Source organism: Molothrus aeneus, chromosome 1 (genome assembly GCF_037042795.1).
Source record: "Molothrus aeneus isolate 106 chromosome 1, BPBGC_Maene_1.0, whole genome shotgun sequence".
Classification (NCBI taxonomy): Eukaryota; Metazoa; Chordata; class Aves; order Passeriformes; family Icteridae; genus Molothrus; species Molothrus aeneus.
In genome coordinates, this window is record NC_089646.1 from 1,104,363 (window position 1) to 1,128,223 (window position 23,861).

A 23,861-nucleotide genomic window follows, 5' to 3' on the forward strand; every position below is an offset into this window, starting at 1 on the left:
GCAAGTCTCCCACCGAGAAATGCACCAGATCCTCGGGATCCAGCTCCGGGTCCGCCGCCGCCGCTTCCAGCATCGTCCCGGCCACTCCCGTCCCGCTGCCGTCTCGCTTCGCCCCCGCCGTGCGCTGGCCCCGCCCGGCCGCCGTATGCGGGGCTACTTCCGGGCTCTCCCGGAAGTAGCCGTTGCCATAGAGAACCCGGAAGTGGACGCTGCCATGGCGACCCCGGACGCCACGCCGGAATCGACTGCAGAGGGGTCGCAGGTGGGACAGGCCCCGGGGCTCGCCCTCCCCTCCTCGAGGGGCGATCGGAGGTCGTATCCCCGCACAGGCGGCATCAGCCCCCCCAGGCGTCGCCCCCCTGCCCCCGGGCATCGCCCCCCACCCGTCTCGGCGGGTGCGCTGGAGGGAAACACGGCGTGATTCGGTTTGAAGGGACCTAAAGATCATCCAATTCCACCCTCTGCCATGGCAGGAACACCTCCCACTGTCCCAGGGTGCTCCCAGCCCCAGTGTCCAACCTGACCTGGGGCACTGCCGGGGGTGCAGGGGCATCCACAGCTTCCCTGGACAGGTCCCAGCCCTTCCAGAGGGATTTTCCCCAAATTCCTGCCGAAATCTGAGCTGTGGGAAGGGGAGCATCCCACTGGCAAGGCTTTCCCGGGCAGGTCCCAGCCCTTCCAGAGGGACTTTCCCCAAAATCCTGCCAAAATCTGAGCTGTGGGAGGGGAGCCTCCCACTGGCGAGGCTTTGGAGATGTGTGGATGATGCCCACGTGGGATTTGGGGCTGTTTTTCCCTGGCAGGAGGAAGAGGAGCAGGAGAGCTCTCAGGGGCAGGAAAAGAGTGCCACTTCTGCGGCCAAAGAAGAGAGTGAACAAGAGGTAATTCCAACGGATCCTGGCATGGTTGGGGTGGGGAGTGATCTCAAACCCATCCCCTGCCCCAGGCAGCTCCAAGGCTGGGAATAATGCCAGTCGCTTGGTTTAAAATGTTAAAAGTTTAAATTTAAAATTTTGAATTTTTAGCAACTTAAATTTTTAGCGATTTTAAATTTTTTTAAAAGTAATTTTAAATTTTAAAATTTAAATTTTTAGTAATAAAATGGTTATAAAAATAGTAATACAAATTAGAGTAATAAGAATTTGGACAATGGGAGTTAGGAGAATAAAAACAAAGACAGATGGACAATTCAGGTGCCTTCCTGGGCAAATTAACCCACACTAACAAAGGATTAACCCTTAAAACCAACAGCCTGTTGCATATTTATATATCTCATACATGATGCAAAAATTCTTTGGTTATTGTCAGCTCCCCCCCTTCATCTTGTTGGCTCCTTCATGTCTGGAAGGAAGCAGCTTGTGTCTTTCCTGATAAGGAGGCAATAATTCTTTTCTTGGGGATTTTTGGTGTCTTGTTGCTGTTATCTCTGTGCAAAGAATTCCTTGATTATCTCATCCTTTTCTTGAGCTAGTTGCAAAAAGTATCTTACATCTCATAGTTTCTATTTTAACATTATATAATGTAAAAATATATGTATCATGTAATTATATAATGTAAATATTGAATATAAATATATAAAATAAATAAAATATTATATAAGGTAATACTATAGTTAAATTATATGATTATAATATTATATAATGTAATATTATATAATGTATATAATATTATATTTACATTATATAATACATATATACAATGTAATTATATATATTATATTATATATTATATATTAGATATTAGATATTAGATATAATATTATAATATATAATATAATACATGATATATAAAATAGATAAAATATATAATAATATATATTATATATATTATTAAATATTATATTATATATAATGTATATAATATATAATATATAATATATATTTTATATATATTATATTTACATTATATAATATGTATATACAATGTAATAATATATATAATTATAGAATTTTATAAATATAAAATTATATTTACCACATTACTTTAAAAAATGAATATAGTACTACTAATGAATACAGCATAACACATCTAGTATTCTTTTTAATATCTGCAAAGAGCCATCTAACATGCACTTTTCACAAAGCCCCAGTGTCCAGCCTGGCCTGGGACACTTCCAGGGCTGCTCTGGGAATTCCCTCCCCTCTCCTGGTGTTCACAACCACTCCCAGCAATGATTGCTGTTGTCCTCATCTGCCCAAATCCCACAAAGTTGCAGCAAGGAAAATGCCATTTGTTTAGAATTTCTCCTCTCTTTGATTCCTAGTGAAGCTCTTCCCCAAAAATTTTCCCTTCCTTCTTTCTCTACTGTTTTTCTTGCTTTGGAGAAGTAATTCCCAACTGCTCCAACATTGGGTTTTGGGGTTTTTTTGGACAGGTTTCTGTGAGCTCTGTGAAATTCCAGGAGCAGGAGCAGAAGCACAGCCCAGAGCAGGGGAAGAAAGAGAAGGATGAGGACCAGGAGAGCATCATCTCCTCACTGCTCTGTGACAAAGAGCACGAAGGTGAAAGCCCCAGGTATGCCTCAAATGTTCCCCTGTGCAGTGGTTTAGATTTCTTAATTTAAAACTTTTTTAATTTAATTTTTTTAAATTAATGTTTATGAGTGTGCTGGGCTGGTTAATTGGTTAATTACTAGTGTATTTATTTTTTGTTGTGAGATAGGATTAGGAGAAAGGTGAAGTAGGTTTAAAACTTTTAAAAGGGTATAAAGAAAGTTTTATTAATAGTGATTCAAAGGAAAAAAAAAGTAGTGAGAATTAAAATAAACCTTTCAGAATACTTCTTTTCCCTCCCCTACTTTTTAAAAAATTAATAATATAAAGAAATGATACCTAAATTTTTAAATTTAGTTTATTATTTTTAGAATAGTGTTTTATTTTTTTTTTAAGTTTGTTTAGGGAGAGAAGTCTTTTTTGTTAAGGTTATGGAGATTTTTTTACAAGAAGGAAAAAAACAGTTTTTTTGTGGTTTTTAATTTTCTTGTGAATAACAGCTGCCCAGGGAACTTTGTTCCTGACACCCTGCTTTAAACCCAAAAAATCCTGGCTCAGCTCCAACCCCCACAATTCATTTTACAGCAGGTAAACTGTGAGGGTTAAAAAAATCCTGGATGTACCAGAAATCCCAAAGATTTTGTCCCAAACCAGAAGCTGTCACTGCTTATTGCACAATTATTGAGCACGGGCTGTCTGCAGGAACTGTTTGAGGGAAAATGTGGGATTTACACATTTCCAGGGATTTAAAAATCCTCAGTGCTTGTGGCTTCAGCAGCTGGATGATCCCTGGGCCTTCCTTGTGAGGGTTTTATCCAGCAGATCCTCCAGCCTGTGGATATTTAACTGGGAATTGAAATTATTTTTAAAATAAAAGTCTGTGTGTGACAAATGGAAATCCCTCTCCCATTCCTGTGAATATTTTGCTTCCCAAGGCTAAGTGGAGGAAAAGTGGTGTTCTCCAGTGCTCCTGAGCCTGGTGCACATGAGGAAATCAGGAAATCAGGATCAGTTTGACCCTTCTCCTTTCACACCCTCGGATTTCCAAGACTGGAAGGAATTTTCAGCCACTCTTTGCCAGCAGTTGCTTTTAACGGGGAATAAAAACTGCAGCTGAATAATTGCCAACACTTTGCTTTGAATTTTGACTCCTCTGCCTCACCTTTTGCTGAGAAATAATGTAAATTTCAGTTTAGACAGTGCAAGATGATTCTTTTCCTTGTTTTTCTCCCTCCCTAGAACACCAAGTCGAGTCCTGGCGTTCGTGCGGGTCAAGCCAACTGCTCATTTTGCCCAAGACATGATCAGGCTTGGGGCAGACAACAAGGTAGAGCCAAAGAAGCTGAAGTGGGAACGTTTTGGAGTTTGGCTGCAGCTTTTCCAATGGAAAACCAGGACTTTTCCATCCCTTGAAGCCGTGGATAATGTTTTGGGGGTGTTGGTTGGTGTGTTCCTGCTCGGCTGTGGTTTTGTCACAGTGAGTGTGAGGATGGAAAACACAATTCCTGTGGTACAATCACCAGGAAAACCCTCCAAAGGACTGGGGCTGGCTGATCCATGAGGATTTCCCAGTGCTAACCACAAATTGGCACAGTCTATTTCCATCCTCTCTTATGCAAATTCCTCCCTTTGCCTTCTTTTGCTTAATTAATTTCCCTGAGGCACAAAATCACTGAAAGTTAAACAGATGAGCTTAACCACATTTCCTTTTATTTTTATAATGTTTGTCACCAGAAATTTTGAGAGCATTACCAGATACTTTAAGGACATCTAGAACCATCCAAGGCAGTAAAATAACTCTGTTATTTGTGCTCCCTTTTCTACTTAACCCCAGGTCCTGAAGTGCTGAAAACCCTCAGGGTTGTTGAGTTGATCTCCCTCTCTTGTTGGCTTGCAGAGCATCGATATCTACATCCAGAAGAGTCCCAGGGGAGGAGTTGTGAACAACTCTCAGACTGACTGGTCCTTCAAGCTGGATGGGGTCCTCCACAACACTTCCCAGGAAATGGTTTATGAGACTGTGGCAAAGGACTTGGTGTGCAAAGCTTTGCAGGGCTACAACGGTGATTTATTGCAATTCTTGTTCTTTTGATCACAAGAGATTGGGTTTGAGCAGAGAGCCATTTGCTGTCCTGTTGGAGGCTCTCTCCTGAGTTTTTCCTTTTGCTTTGGGATTTTTTTAGGCACCATCATGTGCTATGGGCAAACTGGAGCTGGCAAAACCTACACCATGACAGGAACAGCCTCTGAGTACAGGAACAGAGGGATCATCCCCAGAGCTATCCAGCAGGTACTGACTGCAGCTGGCTGGGAGGGGAGGAGGGAGAGACACCAGGGAACTCTTCTGTCACCTCTTGCTGATAGAAAAGTGTTTGAACACAGTGAATAAGTTTTATGTGGTTTTTTTTCCCCTTCATTTTACCCCAGGGATGATGGTTAAAGAATAAAGGGGTTTTATTGTCATTTTCAGAGGTTGTTCCCCTTTAGTTCCTGTTTGAATTCTTGCTGCTCCCCAAATGTCACTGAGCCTTCAAAAGAGGTGTTTTCCAAACTGTTATTTTGTGAAATCAGGATAAAACTGATCATAAAATAATTTGAAAACACCTCTAAGGCACAGAGACACTGGCACAGAGTGCCCAGAGCAGCTGTGGCTGCCCCTGGATCCCTGGAAGTGCCCAAGGCCAGGCTGGACAGGGCTTGGAGCAACCTGGGACAGTGGAAAATGTCCCTGCCATGGCAGGAGTGGAATGGAATGGCTTTTAAGTCCCTTCCAACCCAAACCATTCCAGAATTCCATACTTCTATAAGATCATTAAATCCACATCCAACCTGAGCCCTAGGAGCTCAGATTTTGCCCCACACACCCCTAGATGCACTTGGAGCTGTTCAGAACTATTTCTCTCTCAATATCTATCTCTGTATTACAGAAATTGATGTCTTGTATACACCTCAATGTATTTATTTATATTTGATATCTAATTATATTTTATACCCTTCTCATTTCACATTCTCAGATTTCCAAGCAGGACAAGGCCAGAAGGAATTTTCAGCAACTCTTTACCCACAGCTGCTTTTAATGGGAAACTTATCTTTTTATATCTTCTCTGTTTATATCTTACATCTACTTATACCACACAGATTTTACATCTTACATCTTACATCTACTTGTACCACCACAGATTTTATATCTTATATCAACATCTACCCAAATATCTTCTCTAAAAAGCCACAAATAACTGAAAATCCTCCCTGTGAACGGACACAAACCCTTTGTCTTGGTGCAGGTCTTCAAATCAGCTGCAGCATTCCTCAATATCCTGGTGACTGTCCGAATTTCCTACCTGGAGATCTACAACGAGGCCCTGTTTGACCTCCTGGCGCCGGCGCTGGGCCGGGGCTGCAAGGACAACCAGCTGTGTGTCATGGATGGTCCCCAGGGGGTTTATGTGAAGGGGCTCTCCATCCACCCTGTCAGCCATGAGGAGGAGGCTCTGCATCTCCTCTTTGAGGCAAGAGAACCCAAATATTCCCTTTAATCCCGTGGTTGTGGGTGCTGGCTGAAGTGGAAAAGCAGGAGTGGGTGGCCAAGGTGGTGGAATGAGGTTCAGCCATTGAACCCATCTTGATTGTGGGGGAAAACTTTTGGTCTTGCCAGGAAAATGTCCCTGGCTCAGGGATTCTGGAAGATGCTCCAAGAAAAGATGGTTTGGGGTGATCACGGCACTGTTGGAATTCACAGCAGGGCTGTTCAGGGTGAGAGGTTTGTAAGGGGGTTTGATTACCGAGGTCAGCATCTTTTCCTCATGGATGCTTCAGTTGGTGAGGAAAACAGGGATGAATAATTGGAGCTGGCTGCAGGAGGTGGATCCTCACCCAGAGCCATCTGCTGTCCTTAAAATCTGGCCTTTTTAATAACTCAGTGGTGTCCTGAGCTCCAGAATGTGCAGGAGCTGCCTCTTCCTTTTTAAAGAGCAGAAGGAGGGTGATGATGGCTGAGAGAGCTGGGAATGCTCACCTGGAGAAGAGAAGGATCCAGGGAGAGCTCAGAGCCCCTTCCAGTGCCCTAAAGGGGCTCCAAGAGAGCTGGAGAGGGACTGGGGACAAGGCATGGAGGGACAGGACACAGGGAATGGCTCCCAGTGCCAGAGGGCAGGGATGGATGGGAGATTGGGAATTGGGAATTCCTGGCTGGGCTGGAGTTCCCAGAGCAGCTGTGGCTGCCCCTGCACCCCTGGAAGTGTCCAAGGATGGGGCTTGGAGCACCTGGGACAGTGGGAGGTGTCCCTGCCCATCCAGGGGGTTGGATGGGATGGACTTTAAGGATCTTTCCCACACCCCTTCATGTTCCTGGCAGAGGTTCAGATCCCTGCCCACCACACCTGTGGGAATTTTCAGTGCCATTTGAAGCTTGGGGAGCTCTTTGCTTTTCCAGTCATCAGGAAATGGAAAGAGCCACAGAGATGTTGCCTGGCTTATCCTCAAAAAGCCACAATTCCATGAGCAGAGCCTGGAATTTTCTCTCCATTGGCAGGGTGAGACCAACAGAGTGATAGGAGAGCACAGCCTGAATAAGAATTCCTCCAGATCCCACTGCATCTTCACCATGTACATTGAGGTGAGGGCTCCAGCCTTGTTCCTGTGGATTGGGACAACTTTCTAGGGATCCAAGAGGATCTTTGTTTTTTCCTGTATTTCAGTTTTTTCTGCCCCTAAGTGCAGTTTCTCTTCCTCTCTCCCTCAGTGTCGTTCCAGAGATTACACAAATCACAAATGCCTTAAATCTAAAATCACCTTAATTGACCTGGCAGGGTCTGAGAGGCTGAGCAAGACTGGGGTGAGTGCTGGGAGCTCCTCGGGTTCCTTTGGGTCCTTTTGGAAAAACAGGGAAGGGAACAGAGCTGGGGAGGGCCTGGAGCCCCAGGAGGGCTTAAAGGAGCTGGGAAGGGGCTCAGCCTGGAGAAAAGGGGGATCAGGGGGGACCTTGTGGCTCTGCACAGCTCCTGACAGGAGGGGACAGCCGGGGGGGGGTCAGGCTCTGCTGCCAGGGAACAGGGACAGGAGGAAATGGCTTCAGGGAGAGGTTGGATATTGGGAATGTATCTCCTGGAAAAGTCTGTCCAGCCCTGGCCCAGCTGCTCAGGGCAGTGGTGGAGTCCCCATTGCTGGAGGGATTTAAATCCCTGTGCCTGTGGCACTTGGGGACATGGTCAGGGGTGGCCTTGGCAGTGCTGGGGGATGATTGGACTGATCTAAGAGACCTTTTCCAACCTCAGCAATTCCCTGATTCTGTGACATTCTGCATTGATCAGAATCAAAACAACATCATCCCTCTCCTGTGTGTGACCAGAACTGTCTCCTCTTGCTCTCCATTGCAGTCTGAGGGCCAGGTGAGGGTGGAGGCCTCCTACATCAACAAGTCCCTGTCGTTCCTGGAGCAGCTGATCATCGCGCTGGCCGATCCCAAGAGGGAGCACATCCCCTTCAGGCAGAGCAAACTCACCCACGTCCTCAAGGACTCGCTGGGTAAGGGCTGGCACTGCCCCCAGCTCCTGCAAAACTGGGCAGGGCAAGTCCTAAGGTCATCATTTATCAGGGAATCCTGCAATGGTTTGGGCTGGAAGGGACCTTAAGGATCATCCATTCCTCCCCTGCCATGGCAGGGACACCTCCCACTGTCCCAGGCTGCTCCAAGTGTCCAACCTTGGACATTTCCAGGGATCCAGGGGTGGCCACAGCTGCTCTGGGCATCCTGAGAAACAGAATCTTTACCAACACCTGGAACTCAGAGTTTTTATTCCCATTCTCTTCCTGCATCCTCATTCCTTGAGACACAAATTTCACCTTTTTAGTCACTCTGTGCCTCTGTTTCTGTGCCCTTTGGAGGGACAGTTACATCCTTTGTGCTTCTTTAAACTGAAAGAAGCCTTAGGTGGGATCCTGGGCAGGAATTCCTGGCTGGGCTGGAATTCCCAGAGCAGCTGTGGCTGTTCCCTGGAAGTGTCCAAGGCTGGATTTGGTTTGGAGCACCTGGGACAGTGGGAGGTGTCCCTGCCATGGCAGGGGTGGCACTGGGTGATCACTAAATCCCTTCCACCCCGAACCATCCTGGGATTCTGTTGGAACCCTGGCTACTGAAAATTTTAGACTTTCTGTGTTAACAGACACTGACCCCCAAGCAAACATTACATTTAACGTAAAACCGTAGAAAAAACTTCCAAAATTAAATAATAAAACTAAAATTATAAGTATATAATTTAAATAAAATTGTCTAATATCACATAGTAGAAAACTTAAAATTTTAAAATACAGTAATATATATAAAACAATATAGAAGTTCTAAGACAGAATCTAGTCCTTCTTCTTTACCTTTTTCTTCACCTTCTTCTTTATAAGTTTAAATAATATTATGTAATTAAATAAAAAAATCCACATTACAAGTCACAAATAATTAGTTCTTAAGTTAAAAATAATTTAAGTATCATTTCTTAATTAAACAATTTATCATTTAAAAAATAAATTATAAAAAAATACAACTCCATTTTTACCTCTCCTCTATTTTAATCAGCACATAATAAAATACACTGCAGGAAAGGAAACAACAAAATAAAAATCAGCCAAAATGATATTATTTGATTTATTTTTATTATGATTTTTTCCCAGGGGGAGGCTGCAACACTGCCCTGGTGACAAACATCTATGGGGAAGCTGAGCACGTGGAAGAGACCGTGAGTGGGAGGAATTCCTAATTCATCCCAAACTTTGGAGAACTCATCTGATCCCAAAGGCTCAAATCCAGACTCCTGTCAGATGAGAGCCTGAGCAGGCAGGAGCTGCTCAGATTTAAGCTCACTGCAGAAGAAATAACAACAACAACAACAACAACAATAATAATAATAGATATACCATTATATATCAATTATTAATGTAGTTCTTAATAATTAGTAATTATGTATATATTAATTTTATTAATGTAATTATATACATTAATAATAATTTATTACTAATAATATATAATATGTAATAGCATAATAATATATTAATATTATAGAATGTAATGATATAGTATAATATAATAATAGTAATAATATATTATTATGTATCTATATTATAATATAGTATAATATTATTATATAATATTATATAATTATTATTAATATTATTATTATCAATAATAGCAATAATAACAATGATGTTATTACACGGTGGTATTATCATTAATAAATAATCTGTAATAATATAGAATATATAATAATCTATTAATTTCAATATCGTTATTAATTGGTAATTATTAATAATATGTTAATTTTATTAATGTAATTATCTATATTAATAATAATTTATTACTAATATAATTAAATATAATTATATATATTATATTATATTATATTATATTATATTATATTATATTATATTATATTATATTATATTATATATTATTTATATAATATACAATATTAAATTATATTATAATATGATATTATATTATTATATTATAATATTATATTATGTTATAGTATAATAATATATAATAATAGCAATTACTATATATTTATATTATTATTATATAATATAGTATATTATTATATAATATTAGCAATAATATAATAATAGTATTGATAATAATTAATATTAATATTAATATTAATATTATTTTTTTCCATGGGACATCCCCTGATGGACTCCCTGGCATTGCCCAGCTCCCAGCAGAGCTGAGCTGGCTCCCTGCTGCAGCAGGAATGAGCAGGAAGTTCCCAGGGATTGTTTCTTAACCTGTAAATGATCAAATGGGTGAAAATCCCCCTGTGCGAGCTGGATCTGTAGCAAACAGGGAGGAATCCCCTGGAACAATTCACAGATTTTGTACCTCTCTGCTCTTGGATCTGACAGAATTAAGTAGAAAGAAAATGATATTTCTGCCAAGTTATTTTATTTATTTTAACCCTTTATTTTCCAGCTGTCCTCCCTCCGCTTTGCCACCAGGATGAACTGGGTGACAGCTGAGCCTGTCCCCAATGAGCCCTTCTATAGGGAGGTAGGGACAGCAGGGGCCTGGGGAAGGGAAATGCTTTCATTTTACCATTAATATTTAGGCTAATAGCCCAAAAACCCTGAGGAAAATCAGGTAGTTTCATAAATAACCCTTCCTCAGCCAAGCTGGCACTGCTGATTTTTAGGTGGGTGATAAAATGGATCAATATTAAGCCTTTTTATAGGTTTTTAATTGCAGCTCTCTGGTCTATGGCACAGCCATGCAGGTGGTCACATCTTCCTGGGAATTCTTTCTTCTGCATATCCCACATTTTTCTGATGAGATTCAGCTCTCAACAGAGAGATTTTATGGTGAATTATTCCCCTGACATGCAGGAAATCATCTCCAGTGCTCCTGCAGCTTCACCCCTGTTGCTGCTGGTAACAGAACAGCTTCTCCACAATTAGAAAACTTGGGTAATTAAGGAACTCATTTAAAGGAAGTGATCACAGGATATTAGAGTGCACTTTCAGAGTGAAAATGAAAACCAAACTGAAGGAGCTGAAATTGGAAGGAAACTTTGTGCTTTGGTGCTCCAGAGGTCACTGCAAAGCAGCTCAGTGCCCACTTCTCCCTGAATCCCAAGATTTTTGTGCTCACCTTTCTGGAAACACATTTTAAAAAGTGAATCCTTGAAGATATTTCATGTTAGGGAGAAATCCAGTCAAATCCAGCACAGGAAAGTCTCCCCTTTGTCCCATTTACTGACAGAGCTGCTGAGTTCAGGGCAGAGGTGAGCCCTGCACAATGCTTGGCTTCCAGGATAATATCCCAGATCCTGGAATTTGATGGTCCCTGCAATTCCAGACCAGGAAATCATCCCATTAAAATGCAGCGGTGCCTTGGGCAGGCTCTGCAGGCAGCACCCAGCAGAAACTGCCCTGTAGGGAGTAATAATAAAATATAAAATAATAATCAAAGGAAAATCAAACTGATTTCCAGAACCACTGATTCCCTGCTGCAGGCCCTGAGGGAGCTGGGATATTCTCCAGCAGCCAATTTCGTGCTGTTTTAGCAGTTTATTTTTTTTTTCCCAATATAATTTAGTGGTTTTCTCACCCTTTTTTTCCCTGTTAGCCATCAGTGAAGGCTCTGGAGGAGGAGATCCAGCTCCTGAAGCAAGAGCTGATCATGCATGTCAACTTGGTGAGGAGCAGTGAGCTCATTGTCCAGTGGGGTTGTGTCCTTCCCTCTGCTCCCAGCACCACCCTCCAGGGCTTAGGGAAACCTCTGAAGATCCCACACAGAGGGATGGTGTTGGAATTTCAATCCCCAGCCACTGGAGATGGAGTTTGGGTTTTTTCCAGACTCTTCTGTTGGTGGGTTGCTCCCAAATCCCATCTCCTGCCAAGTCAGGTGATGAGAATCCCAGGCAGAAATGGGCACAGCAATTCCAGGTGTTTGCCAGAGCAGTGGAATCACAGAATTCCAGAATGGTTTGGGTTGGAAGGGACCTTAAAGTCCATCCCATTCCCACCCCTGCCGTGGCCAAGGACACCTCCCACTATCCCAGGGTGTTCCAAGCCTGGCCTTGGGCACTGCCAGAGATCCAGGGGCAGCCACGGCTGCTCTGGGAATTCCATCTCAGGGCCTCCCCAGCCTCCCAGGAACAATTCCTTCCTCAAATCCATCCTGAATCTCCCCTCTTTACCATCACTCTTTGTCCCACCACGACAGGACCTGCCCAAAGCTTTGTCCCTGTTGTTCTCACAGGCTCCCTCAGCTGTTTGCAACTCCCTGGTTCTCAGTTTTCCAATCTTTTGGGTTTTTTTTAGACAAGTCATTCCTTGATGACTTACAACCCCCTGACTACAGCTCAGAGAGCAGAAATCAGATCCCAGGTCCAGAAATACCTCAGAGGAGTCATTGAGGAAATCGATGTAAGTAGTGAAAAAAAGGATTTAAACACTGATTCCATCCTCTTTTCCTCCAAGAGCAGTGACAGTGTCTTTTGAAGAGGCTGTTTTTCACCCCAAACCCACTACAGAATTGTAATTTAATTTCTTTTTGCTTTGTTAAGTCTGTTGCATGTTTTCATTCCATTTTTGCTGATTTGGAGGCTCTGGAAGTATTTTCCTTAATCTTAAAACCCCTTAAACTGATTTTTTTTAAACTCATTTATGTAGTTAATACCAAAATTGATGGCTTTGTACCTCTCTTCCTCAGATTGTGAATGTCAGGCAGATCCAGGAGGTGTTTAGACAGTTCAAAGTAATTTTAAGGTAAGTCCAGAGATCCCAGAGTGGTTTGGGTTGGGAAGAACCTTAAGGATCATCCCATGGGCAGGGACACCTCCCACTATCCCAGGCTGCTCCAAGCCCCCTCCAACCTGGATTAGAGGTTCAAACAAGGGGATGGGACTGTGCAGAGATAGCATGGTTTGATGTGGACCATTAAAAGGTCCTGGAAAGTATTAAAATAACCATCAAAAAGCTTTAATGTTAAAGAGCCCTAAAGGAATGTCATGGAAAAGGAGAGGAAGAGAGTGGACAAAGGTTATCATGGGAAGCCTGGGAGGGGTGTTGAGGGATAAAACCACAGGTAAAGGGGGTTTTTTTTGGGAATCTGCCTTTGGCAGGGATGACAGATGGGAAAGGATTCCTAAAGGGCTGTTTTTTCCTTAGCCAACAGGAGGAAGAACTGGAGAGCAGGCTCTGGAACAAGTACGGGCTGGGATACGTGGCTGGGGCTGGCTCCATTTCTAGCTCTGATCTGCACCTGGAGGAGGCTGAGGAGGAGCAGGAGGAAGAGGAGGTGGAGGAGGAGGTAATACCTGGGGCTTCACCTGGTCCAGACTCCACCTGAGAGCTGGATCCTTTGTGCCAAAATGGGAATTGTATAAAGCAGATTTTTTGCCTGTTGAAATCGAACTCAGAAATGTCACTGGGCTGAGTTTGTCAAAAAATGTGTCCAGGGCAGAGATGCACCATTAACAAAGAGGAATTCCAGGCAGCAGAGGGATTAATTTGACCCTTTATCTGCACAGAATAATTTAGGAAATGGGAATTAGAATCCCAGAAAGGTTTGGGTTGGAAGGAACATTAAAGATCATCCCATTCCATGGGCAGGGACACCTCCCACTATCCCAGGTTGCTCCAAACCAAATCCAGCCTGGCCTTGGACACTTCCAGGGATCCAGGGGCAGCCACAGCTGCTCTGGGAATTCCATCGAGGGACTCCCCACCCTCCCAGCCAGGAATTGCTTCCCAATATCCCGTTTAAACAGTGCCCCTTTCAGTTTAAAGCCCCCTCAAGGTCCTGTACAATGCAATCTCCAAAATGACCTGTGTGTCACTGGGTTGGAGAAGGTGAGGTCCTGCCTCTGCTGAGATCCCTTTTTTAATCCTTATAAAGTCTGGAGCCTGGTGTATAAATCCCACCTAATCCATAAATCCTCCTGTGGGCTCTCACAGAGTTTTTAATTCCCACATTAGGCTGTTCCAGGGGATGGAGGAGCTGCTGGGTGAGGCCTGCACAGCTTCCAGGCTGTGCACAAATGGGATATTCCTTTGTGTTTCCATCTTTCCAGGCTGTGCACAAATGGGATATTCCTTTGTGTTTCCATCTTTCCTTTCTGTACTTCCAGGCTGTGCACAAATGGGATATTCCTTTCTTTTCCATGTTTCCTTTCTGTGCTTCCATGGTGTGCACAAATGGGATATTCCTTTTTTTCCATCTTTCCATGGTGTGCACAAATGGGATATTCCTTTTTTTCCATCTTTCCAGGCTGTGCACAAATGGGATATTCCTTTGTGTTTCCATCTTTCCATGGTGTGCACAAATGGGATATTCCTTTGTGTTTCCATCTTTCCAGGCTGTGCACAAATGGGATATTCCTTTCTTTTCCATGTTTCCTTTCTGTGCTTCCATGGCGTGCACAAATGGGATATTTCTTTCTTTTCTAGGAAAGTACAGTTGACCAGGATGAGGATTTGGAGGTTGATGCAGGGACTATTGAGATTGGAACTCCTCCCACATCCCCCATTTCTGATGGGGAGAAGGAAGCTGATGAGTGAGTTAAGCAGTCACACACCTCTCCTTTACCGCTGATAATTGTGGAATCATGGAATTGTCAAGATTGGAAAAGCCCTCCCAGATCATCCAGTCCAGCCATCCCACAGTATGCCAAGGCCACCCCTGACCATGTCCCCAGGTGCCACATGCACAGGGATTTTAAATCCCTCCAGCAAAGGGGACTCCACCACTGCCCTGGGCAGCTGAGCCAGGGCTGGACAGACTTTTTGGAGAAGGAATATTCCCAATATCCAACTTGAACTCCCCTGGCCCAGCTTGGGGCTGCTTCCCCTTGTCCTGTGCCTGTTCCCTGGCACCTCCTGTTCCCCTCAGGGCCTTTCCCAGCTGCTGTCCCCAATCCTTGTGGCACCCCAGTGCAGGACCCAGCAGTTGCCAGTGCCCAGCTGTGGTCAGGCAGGGATGTGCTGCCCATGCAGGAAGGAATGGAGGGAGCTGCCAGAGGAACAGCAGAGATTTGGGGAGGGGAGGGGGAAGCAGCCAGTCCTGAGCAGAGGAAGAGTTTACAGAGGTAAACCCTGGCTTGGTTCCTCCCTGACACTTCCCCAAAGTCCTCGTGGAGGGAGCAGAGGAACCACCAAGGCTTTGGTGTCCACATGACCCCTGGGCTCTGCTGTGCTGGTTTGGTTTCAGGAGATGTGGCAAACACTCTGAATGTGTTCCAAATCCCACTCTCCTGGTCACAGCATTCCTTAGGAAAAAATCCCCTGGGAGGGTGGGCAGGCCCTGGCACAGGGTGCCCAGAGCAGCTGTGGCTGCCCCTGGAGCCCTGGCAGGATTGACTGAGTTTGGATCACCCTGGGACAGTGGGAGGTGTCCCTGCCATGGCAGGGGTGGATTGGGATGGGTTTTAAGGTCCCTTCCAAGTGAACCCATTCCATGATTCCATGATGATTCTATTTCTGTTCCCTGCAGTTGATGCTGGAGGGGTTTGTGGAGGAAAAGGAGCAGGGAGCCAGGCTTGGTTTAACTGTGGGCTGGGATCAAATCCCTGGAGATTCCTTTTGGAGAGGGTTAACCTTTGTCCAGGTGTGCCCAAAGCTGGGCAGGGTGGGACTGCTCTCCTTGGGATCCTTCTCAGGAGAGCTCCTCCAGCCTGGCCTGTATCCCACTGCATCCAGGGCAGGTCCTCCACTCTGAGGATGAGGGATTTGTGGGAACAAGGCTGATTTCCAGGGGATATTCCTCCAGAAACTTTGGTAGAAGCTACCTCAGATGAGTTTTGAACTCAGCAAAGCCAAACCTGCAGCATGTTTTGGTTCCAGATCCCTCTGGTGAAGAAATGAAGGAATCTGGTTTGTCTTTCCTCCCCTGGCAGGAAGGAAGGAATTGGGAGCCCTCTTCCTGAGACAGGTCAGGATGAAACCTCATCAACCAAAAGTCCCACCAAGGATCTGGAAGAGGATGAGGAAGAAGAGAAAGAAGAAGAAGAAGAAGGACAAGAAGAGGAAGAGAAAGAGGAAGGAGGTGACCAGGACAGTGATGAAGAGTCCTCGATCCGATCTTCTGAGGATGCCCAGGATGCCCAGAACCTCAGGTAGGTTTTCCCTGGGAGGGAATAAATCCCCTTTTCCAGAGGGTGCTTTGCACTGGGTTATGTTCCCTGAGTGCAGCTCCAAGGCAAAGGGGAGAGATTTGGAGATCTGCAGGAGTACAGGACAGGATGGTGGTGGGAACCCCCTGAGCTCCACATGGTGGTGGTGGGGGTCACCTCTGTGCTTCCAGCTCTGCCCTGGCCACTTGCTCTTGAATATTTAAAAACTTCAATTCATTTAATTTCTTTAATTTAATTTAATTTAATTTAATTTAATTTAATTTAATTTAATTTAATTTAATTTTATTTTATTTTATTTTATTTTATTTTATTTTTATTTTAATTTATTTTTATTTTATTTTATTTAAATTCATTTAATTCCTTTAATCTCTGAAAACTGCAGCATCCCTTTGGTGAGTGGGAAAACTGCAGGGAGACTTCACATGCAGCCAGAAATCCCCACAGTCATGGAAATGGAGCTATTTGGAATTAGAGAATTCCAGACTGGCTTGGGTTGGAAGGGAATTTAGGGATTATCCCATTCCAGCCCCTGCCATGGCAGGGACACCTCCACTGTCCCAGGTGCTCCAAGCCCATCCAGCCTGGCCTTGGGCACTGCCAGGGATCCAGGGGCAGCCACAGCTGCTCTGGGAATTCCATCCCAGCCAGGAATTCCCAATTCCCAATCTCCCATCCATCCCTGCCCTCTGGCACTGGGAGCCATTCCCTGTGTCCTGTCCCTCCATGCCTTGTCCCCAGTCCCTCTCCAGCTCTCCTGGAGCCCCTCCAGGCCCTGCCAGGGGCTCTGAGCTCTCCCTGGAGCCTTCTCCTCTCCAGGGGAACATTCCCAGCTCTCCCAGCCCGGCTCCAGCCCTGCAGCAGCTCCAGGTCCCTGTGCTGGTGGATCTGGGGCAGCTCTGCAGTGGGGTCTCTCTCACCTGAGGGGCAGAGGGGCAGAATCCCCATTTCCTGCGGCCCAGGCTGGCATCAGCCCAGGATGTGGTTTCTGAGTTGCAGCAGGGGCAGTGAAGCTGTTGCAGAATTCCCTCCTGGAGCTCCTCACCGTGCCTCCATCCCCTCTGTGCCCTCCACACGGGGTTTGTGTCCCTCTGGGGTTCCCAGGGCTGGCAGGACAGGCTGCTGCAGCTGCAGGAGGCACATCCCAGAGCCCTTGCAGCAGCTGGCAGCTGGAGCTGTGGCACTTTGCCCAGGGGCTCTTGTTTACAGCCCTGTGCCAGCTCACCCAGCCCTGCAGGAGCTGGAAAATGCCCTTAAGAGGTCACTCAGGGAAGGCAGGAGCTGCAGTTTGGAGTGAGGAACGTGGAGCTCTCTGGGCACCTGCCTTGGAATAAAATGAGCTTTAAGGTCCCCTCCAACCCAAATCATTCCATGGTTTTCTCTCTTCCTTCTGCTCCCAAAGCCATCCTGCTCTCCAGGAATGTCACCAGCACAGAGCAGCATCTGTGGACTGTGACATTCTCCTTTTTATGCCTGGGGTGGCTCATACTGGAACAACAGCAGGTGTTCACTGGACACGCTGGCATCAAAGCCATTTCACAGAAAAGTCAGGAATGGCACTTGGAATTCTGACTTGGGAAACAGGCAGGACTTCCAAGGCATGGCAGCAGTGCTGTGGAGCTGGCCAGAGCTTGGAGCTGCGGGGTTTGGCTTCAGAAGGGGCTGATCCTGCTGGGAATGCAGCATGGGCAGAGCACAGGCATTTGTTTAACAATAGGGAGGAACAATATCCATTATTTTGGTGAAAATTCAACCCATGAAAGGCTGGCTTTCCAGGGAATACTCAGTTCTGAGGCATCTCCTGAGGAATATGGTGTCTGTGTGAAGAGCTTTGTTCTGGGGCCACTGGGTGTTGGGGTTGGCATGGGAGCAGTGCTAGGGACCCCAAAGGAACCCACAGAAATCCCATCAGAGCTCAGCTGTGGCTATTCCCAAGGACTGGGGAAGCCACACCTCAAATCCTGAGTGGAGTTCTGGGCCCCTCACCACACTGAGGGGCTGGAGCATGTCCAGGGAATGGAGCTGGAGCCCCAGGAGGGGCTGAGGGAGCTGGGAAGGGGCTCAGCCTGGAGAGAAGGGGACTCAGGGGGGACCTTGTGGCTCTGCACAGCTCCTGCCAGGAGGGGACAGCCAGGGGGGAACAGGGACAGGAGGAGAGGGAACGGCCTCAGGCTGGGCCAGGAAGGCTCAGGGTGGAAAGTGGGAATGTTCCTCCTGGAAAGGTTCTCCAGCCCTGGCCCAGCTGCCCAGGGCATGGTGGTTCCCCATCCCTGGAGGAATGTGACATCCATGTGGATGTGGCACTTGGGGACATGGCCAGGGGTGGCCTTGGCAGTGCTGAGGGATGCTTGGACTCAATCTTGGAGAGCTTTTCCAACCTGAATCATTCACTGCACGCTGCAGGGCAGGACAGAGTGAGCTCCTGTGTCTGTATCTGCTTTCAGGCCCCTTCTGTCCAAGCAACAGGCCTTTGAGATGTTTAAGAAGGAGACTGGACAGGAGATCCACAGGATCTTCAGGGACAACAAGAGAATCCTCATTGCCAAGAAGAAGGGAAGCCATTCTGTGGCCCAGAGGATCAACAGCCTCAAGGAGGAGATGGAGGCAACCAAGGAGGCTCTGGAGGCTCAGAAGCAGAAGCGGAGGCAGGAGGGTGAGGAGGCAGCAGGGGACAGGGGATGGAGCTCTCATGATCTCCAGATCTCATCCTTGATTGGATTTAATTTAATTTAATAGAGATGGTGGTTAAGGAATTGCCCTGGGATAGGGCTTTGCCTCTGGAATCCCAATATTTCCTCTGTCCCTCTGTGATTTCCAGGTTCCAGAGCAGTTTTGGGTGGTCACAGAATTCCAGAATAGTTTGGGTTGGAAGGGATGTTAAGGATCATCCCACTCCACCCCTGCCATGGGCAGGGACACCTTCCACTGTCCCAGGTTGCTCCAAACCAAATCCAGCCTGGCCTGGGACACTGCCAGGGATCCAGGAGCAGCCACAGCTTCTCTGGACAACCTGTGCCTCCCAACCCTCCCAGCCAGGAATTCCTTCCCAATATCCTATCTAAGCAATCCCAGGGATTTTTTTCTCCTGGGAGCCAAGTCAGACCCTCCATCAGATCAGGTGTGACATCTGCAGAGCTCTGTCCCTGCTCTCCACCCTCAGCAGAACCTTCCCTTCCTTTTCTTCCTCTCCAGGAGAATACACGGATGAGAAAGGACAGGTGATCATCGATGAGAAGGAGTTCTCCCTCATTGTGAAGCTGAAGGAGCTGAAGGAGGAGCACAGGGCTGGCTTTACAGAGCTCAAGGACCTAAAGGCAGAGATCCAGTACTGCCAGCACCTCGTGGATAAGTGCAGGAAAAGGCTCATCTCAGGTACAGAGCACCAGGGCTCAGCTGGGATAAATCCAGACTGGAGCACTCCCAAACATCATGGGATCCCACAATGGTTTGGGTTGGAAGGGACCTTAAAGTTTATCCAGTTCCAATCCCCTCCCACTGTCCCAGGGTGCTCCCACCCCAATGTCCAACCTGGCCTTGGACACTTCAGGGATCCAGGGGCAGCCACAGCTGCTCTGGGCACCCTGTGCCGGGGCCTGCCCACCCTCCAGCCAGGAATTCCCAATTCCCAATCTCCCATCCATCCCTGACCTCTGGCAGTGGGAGCCATTCCCTGTGTCCTGTCCCTCCAGCTCCCTGCCAAATTACCATCTCTGCTGTCCTTTGTCCTGTTGCCTTCCAGACCAGATTTTATCCATAATCAGGTGGGGTTTTCTGACCTTACCTTGAATTGCTGCAGATTTTCTCTCACAGATAATGTCCCTCTAGTCCTTGGTCCCACCCTTACATAGGTCCCACCCCACAAGGAATCTTACACTGCTGACCCCAATCTCATCCTTGATTTAATTTAATAGAGGTGGTGGTTAAGGAATTGCCCTGGGATAGGGCTTTGCCTCTGGATTCCCAATATTTCTTCTGTCCCTCTGTGATTTCCAGCTTCCAGAGCTGCAGCCTTATCAGGAAAAGGACCTTAGCCACAGCTCTGCCTGGGAAATCCCTGCAAATTCCTGCTGGGCTCCACCTTGAAATCTGTGGGTTCCAACTGGCCCTGCTGTATCCCCGTATCTGCCCCTCTGAGGGAAGCCAGTCCCTGTAGGAATTCCAGAGCCCCAAACATTTGGATACAGCATTTGCCAGGGGACAGCTTGGATCCATCAGAGCATCCCACGCAGGAAGAAATGGGATAATCATTCCCATCATTCCCATTAATCCAGGGATAAGCAGGACCCAATCACAGCTGTGCCACTGCTTCCTCTTGGATCTGGGTTTGGCATTTTTGGGTGCTCCAGATGTTTGCAGTTTGTTCAAACATGCAGGACTCACCCAGATCAGGAGTGGAGTGCCCTGGGAAATGCCCAGGATTAATAAGGACACAATTCCCACCTGCTGTGTGTTCTCACTGCCTATTATGGGTTGGCAAATGGCTGTGTGGGATTGAAATCCGAGCCCCAGCCGTGCTGCCCATTCCAAAGGGATTCTGGGGGCTGCAGGAATGGTGCCTTCTCATGGCCAGGGGACTGTCCCCAGAGCTGGCCACCACCTCCTGGCCACCTCAGCACAGCCAACAGCCTCCTTAAATTCACTTTTCCAATCGTTTAAACTCCAAATCCTGGAGTTCTGAGCTCCTGTCTGAGGGTTTAAGAGCACTGAGATGCTGCCTGATCCATAGGGACAAGCAATCCATGCTGTCTTTTGGGTGATGAATTACAGCCATGAATTGGCCCTCTTGGTTTTGCAGAGTTTGAGATCTGGTACAATGAAAATTACCGTCTCCCTAAGGATGTGAAGGAAGCTCTGGAGCCTGGAGGGAACATCAGACCTGGAATGATTCCTATCAACAGAGTCATGTGCCTGGTGAGTTATCCCAGAGTTCTGCTGGTTCTCCTCAGGAGCCACTTGTGGGGTGGTGAGGGAATGAGGGAGCCTGTGGAAGGAGGAGGAGGAGGAGGAGAAAAAGGAGAAGGAGGAGGAGAAGGAATGAGGCACAAAGGGAATATCTGGAGCCACATCCTGCTGTCACATTCCCTTCACTGTTTAGAGACTAAATCAGGACAGTGACTGAGGCACCTGGGCATCTGTGGAACACCAGGAACTGGGCAAAGTGCCTGGGGGTGCAGGGGTGTTTGGATTCCCAGCCTGTGGGATCCCAGCTTTGCAGCCAAACTTGCCAGTACCAGTCCTGTGGTAGGAGCCATGTGGGGACCTGGCTCTTTTCTCATCCTGAAAAGCACATTTCTGTTCAACTCCCCATTTCCCAGAATTATTGCATCTAAAAAAAGTGTGACCAGAAGGGGGGAATTCTGCACCTCTGAGGTGAGACCCCACCTGCAGAGCTGCCCCAGCCCCAGGGCCAACAGCACAAGGACCTGGAGCTGCTGGAGAGATCCAGAGGACGCCCTGGAGCTGCTGCAGGGCTGGAGCCAGGCTGGGAGAGCTGGGAAATGTTCATTTTTCCTGTGGGAAAATCCCAACCCTTGCAGGTTTTTGCTCAAAGCCCTGCCCAAAGCTGCTCCTCCAAGGTGTGGAAAGGGAACCTCTCACTTCCAGGGTTTTCCTGGCTGAGTTGGTGTTTGGTGCCACAAAAGGGACAGCTGTCCCAGGTGTGCAGGTGTGTGTTTTGCACATGGAATGGGGGATGCTTTTCCCTGGCAGGATGAAGATGTGCAGGACAGGTTTGAGCAGGTGCAGGAGAAGGTGCTGCTGGACTGCCCGGGCTCCGTGTCCTTCTACAGGGCCAGGATGAAGACAGATCAAAAGGTAACCCCAGGGAGAACCCCAGAATGGATTGGGATGGAAGGGACCTGCAGGATCATCCAGTCCCAGCCCCTGCCACGGGCAGAGACACCTCCCACTATCCCAGGCTGCTCCAAGCCCTGTCCAACCTGGCCAGAACAAACTCACCCAGAGAGAGCTGGGAATGTTCACCTGGAGAAGGCTCCAGAGACACCTCAGAGCCCTTCCAGACCCTAAAGAGCTGGAGAGGCATAAGGGATAGAGGAACAGGACCCAGGGAATGGCTCCCACTGCCAGAGGGCAGGGATGGATGGGAGATTGGGAAGGAATTCCTGGCTGGAGAGTGGGGAGAGAGACTGGGATGAAATTCTCAGAGCAGCTGTGGATGCCCCTGGATCCCTGAAATGTCCAAGGCCAGGTTGGATTTGGTTTGGAGCAGCCTGGGATAGTGGAAGGTGTCTCTGTCCATGGAATGGGGTGGATTGGGATAAGCCTTAAGGTCCAAGTGAAATAATTCTGGGATTCCATGAAAACATCTCAGACATCTTTTCAGTGCTCTGGAGAATTTCCTAGGGATTCCTGTGCTCTCCTTGGAGCCTGCTGGGATCTGCTCTCAGCAGAGCAATGCTGCTGTGATGGGGATTCTCCCAGCTCTTTCCAGCACCACTTGGAAAGTCTGGAAGGCATTTGGTTTTATTTTTCAGGAAAAAAAAAAAAGTTTTTACAGGTGAGAACTGTGCTCTGAGAGCCGAGCTGAGCTCAGTGACCCCTTTGTGTTCCCTGTTCCCAGCAAACCTTCAGCAGCGCCATGGCTGCCCTCCAGAACATGCACAGGAAACCCGGACTGCTCCCGGCTGCTGGCAAGAAGAAAGCCCTGACCTTCCTGCCCATCACATAGCCTGGATCCCAGCATTCCCCAAGGAATGGCACCTCAGGAAGTGCCCCCTGCTCGCGTCCACCATCGATTTATAAAAATAAACAGCAGGAAAAGTGACCCATGCAACCTTTGGGCAGGCAGGGAGTTACTGGGGATCGATGGCGCTGTTTGGACAGGACACGAGCCAGGCAGCTCCAACAGCACCACTGGTGTTCCTGAGCCTCTGGAAAAGGCAGGATCACAGCACAGAGGCTGCTGTGGGGAACTCAGGCTGCTCCTGATTCCCTCTCTCCTGGTGCTGGAGCTGCAGCTCTCCTGGGCTTGCTCCCATTGGAGCCACAAGTCATGGCTTGGCCTGTTGGATCTGCCTGGAGAAGGGAATGAAACAAAGATTCATTTCTGGGGAATCACCGAATGGTTTTGGTTGGAAAAGCCCTCCAAGATCTAGTCCAACCATTCCTCAGCACTGCCAAGACCAACCCTGACCATGTCCCCAAGTGCCACATCCACAGGGCTTCTAAATCCCTGCAGGGATGGGGACACCACCCCTGCCCTGGGCAGCTTTGCAGAGTTTGAGATCTCTCTCTCTTGGAGAGCCTTTTCCAGGAGGAACATTCCCAATATCCACCTGAACCTGCCCTTGAGGCCATTCCCTCTTGTCCTGTTCCCTGGGAGCAGAGCCTGACCCCTCCTGGCTCCAACCTTCCTCCTTCCAGGGAATTGCAGGAGCCAGAAGGTGCCCCCTGAGCCTCCTCTTCTCCAGGGTGAGCCCCTCCAGCTGAAGGATTTGGGATCTAGGAGGAGAATGCTGAAAGCCCCAAAGTCAGCACCCCCCAGCTGTCAGGAACATCCCGCTGCCAAAACCAGCAGCAGCCACGGCAGGAGCATCCCAAATTCAGGCATCCCAGATTTTCCCCAGGCCACCCCCAGCTCCATGGAGAACTGGGAAAGGGAATGGATCCACGGTGCTCTGTTTGTTTGAATTTGTTGGAGCTTCCTTCTGTCCCCATAACAGCACCTGGCCCCTGGAAGGGCATTGGAGAATATGCCAGAAATCACCTTTTCCTTGTCATGATCCAATTCCAGAGG

General features: G+C 47.3%; 1 protein-coding gene across 2 annotated transcripts; it reads left to right on the forward strand.

The window, feature by feature from the left end:
- The first annotated feature begins 19 nt into the window (after nt 1-19).
- KIF9 (kinesin family member 9) lies at nt 20-22,889 on the forward strand. Of its 2 annotated transcripts, XM_066550306.1 has the most exons (23): nt 20-262; nt 804-881; nt 2,375-2,514; nt 3,732-3,819; nt 4,390-4,555; nt 4,676-4,782; nt 5,777-6,001; nt 7,024-7,107; nt 7,234-7,326; nt 7,868-8,015; nt 9,153-9,217; nt 10,447-10,524; nt 11,599-11,667; nt 12,297-12,401; nt 12,688-12,743; nt 13,146-13,287; nt 14,427-14,533; nt 15,872-16,090; nt 18,550-18,758; nt 19,298-19,477; nt 20,901-21,016; nt 21,815-21,919; nt 22,686-22,889. In XM_066550306.1, the coding sequence occupies exons 1-23, from the start codon at nt 20-22 to the stop codon at nt 22,791-22,793; spliced, it is 2,931 nt and encodes a 976-aa protein (XP_066406403.1). In that variant the 3' UTR covers nt 22,794-22,889. The 2 variants fall into 2 exon arrangements, with proteins under 2 accessions (XP_066406403.1, XP_066406414.1); XM_066550317.1 differs by lacking the exon at nt 10,447-10,524.
- The last annotated feature ends 972 nt before the right edge of the window (nt 22,890-23,861 follow it).

Excerpts from the sequence above, each read along its gene's own strand:
- KIF9 (XM_066550306.1), top strand. The coding sequence starts at position 20 with ATGCACCAGATCCTCGGGATCCAGCTCCGGGTCCGCCGCCGCCGCTTC. Across the intron at positions 8,016-9,152 it reads CGTCCTCAAGGACTCGCTGG|GGGGAGGCTGCAACACTGCC; the intron begins GTAAGGGCTGGC and ends ATTTTTTCCCAG. Across the intron at positions 13,288-14,426 it reads AAGAGGAGGTGGAGGAGGAG|GAAAGTACAGTTGACCAGGA; the intron begins GTAATACCTGGG and ends TTTCTTTTCTAG.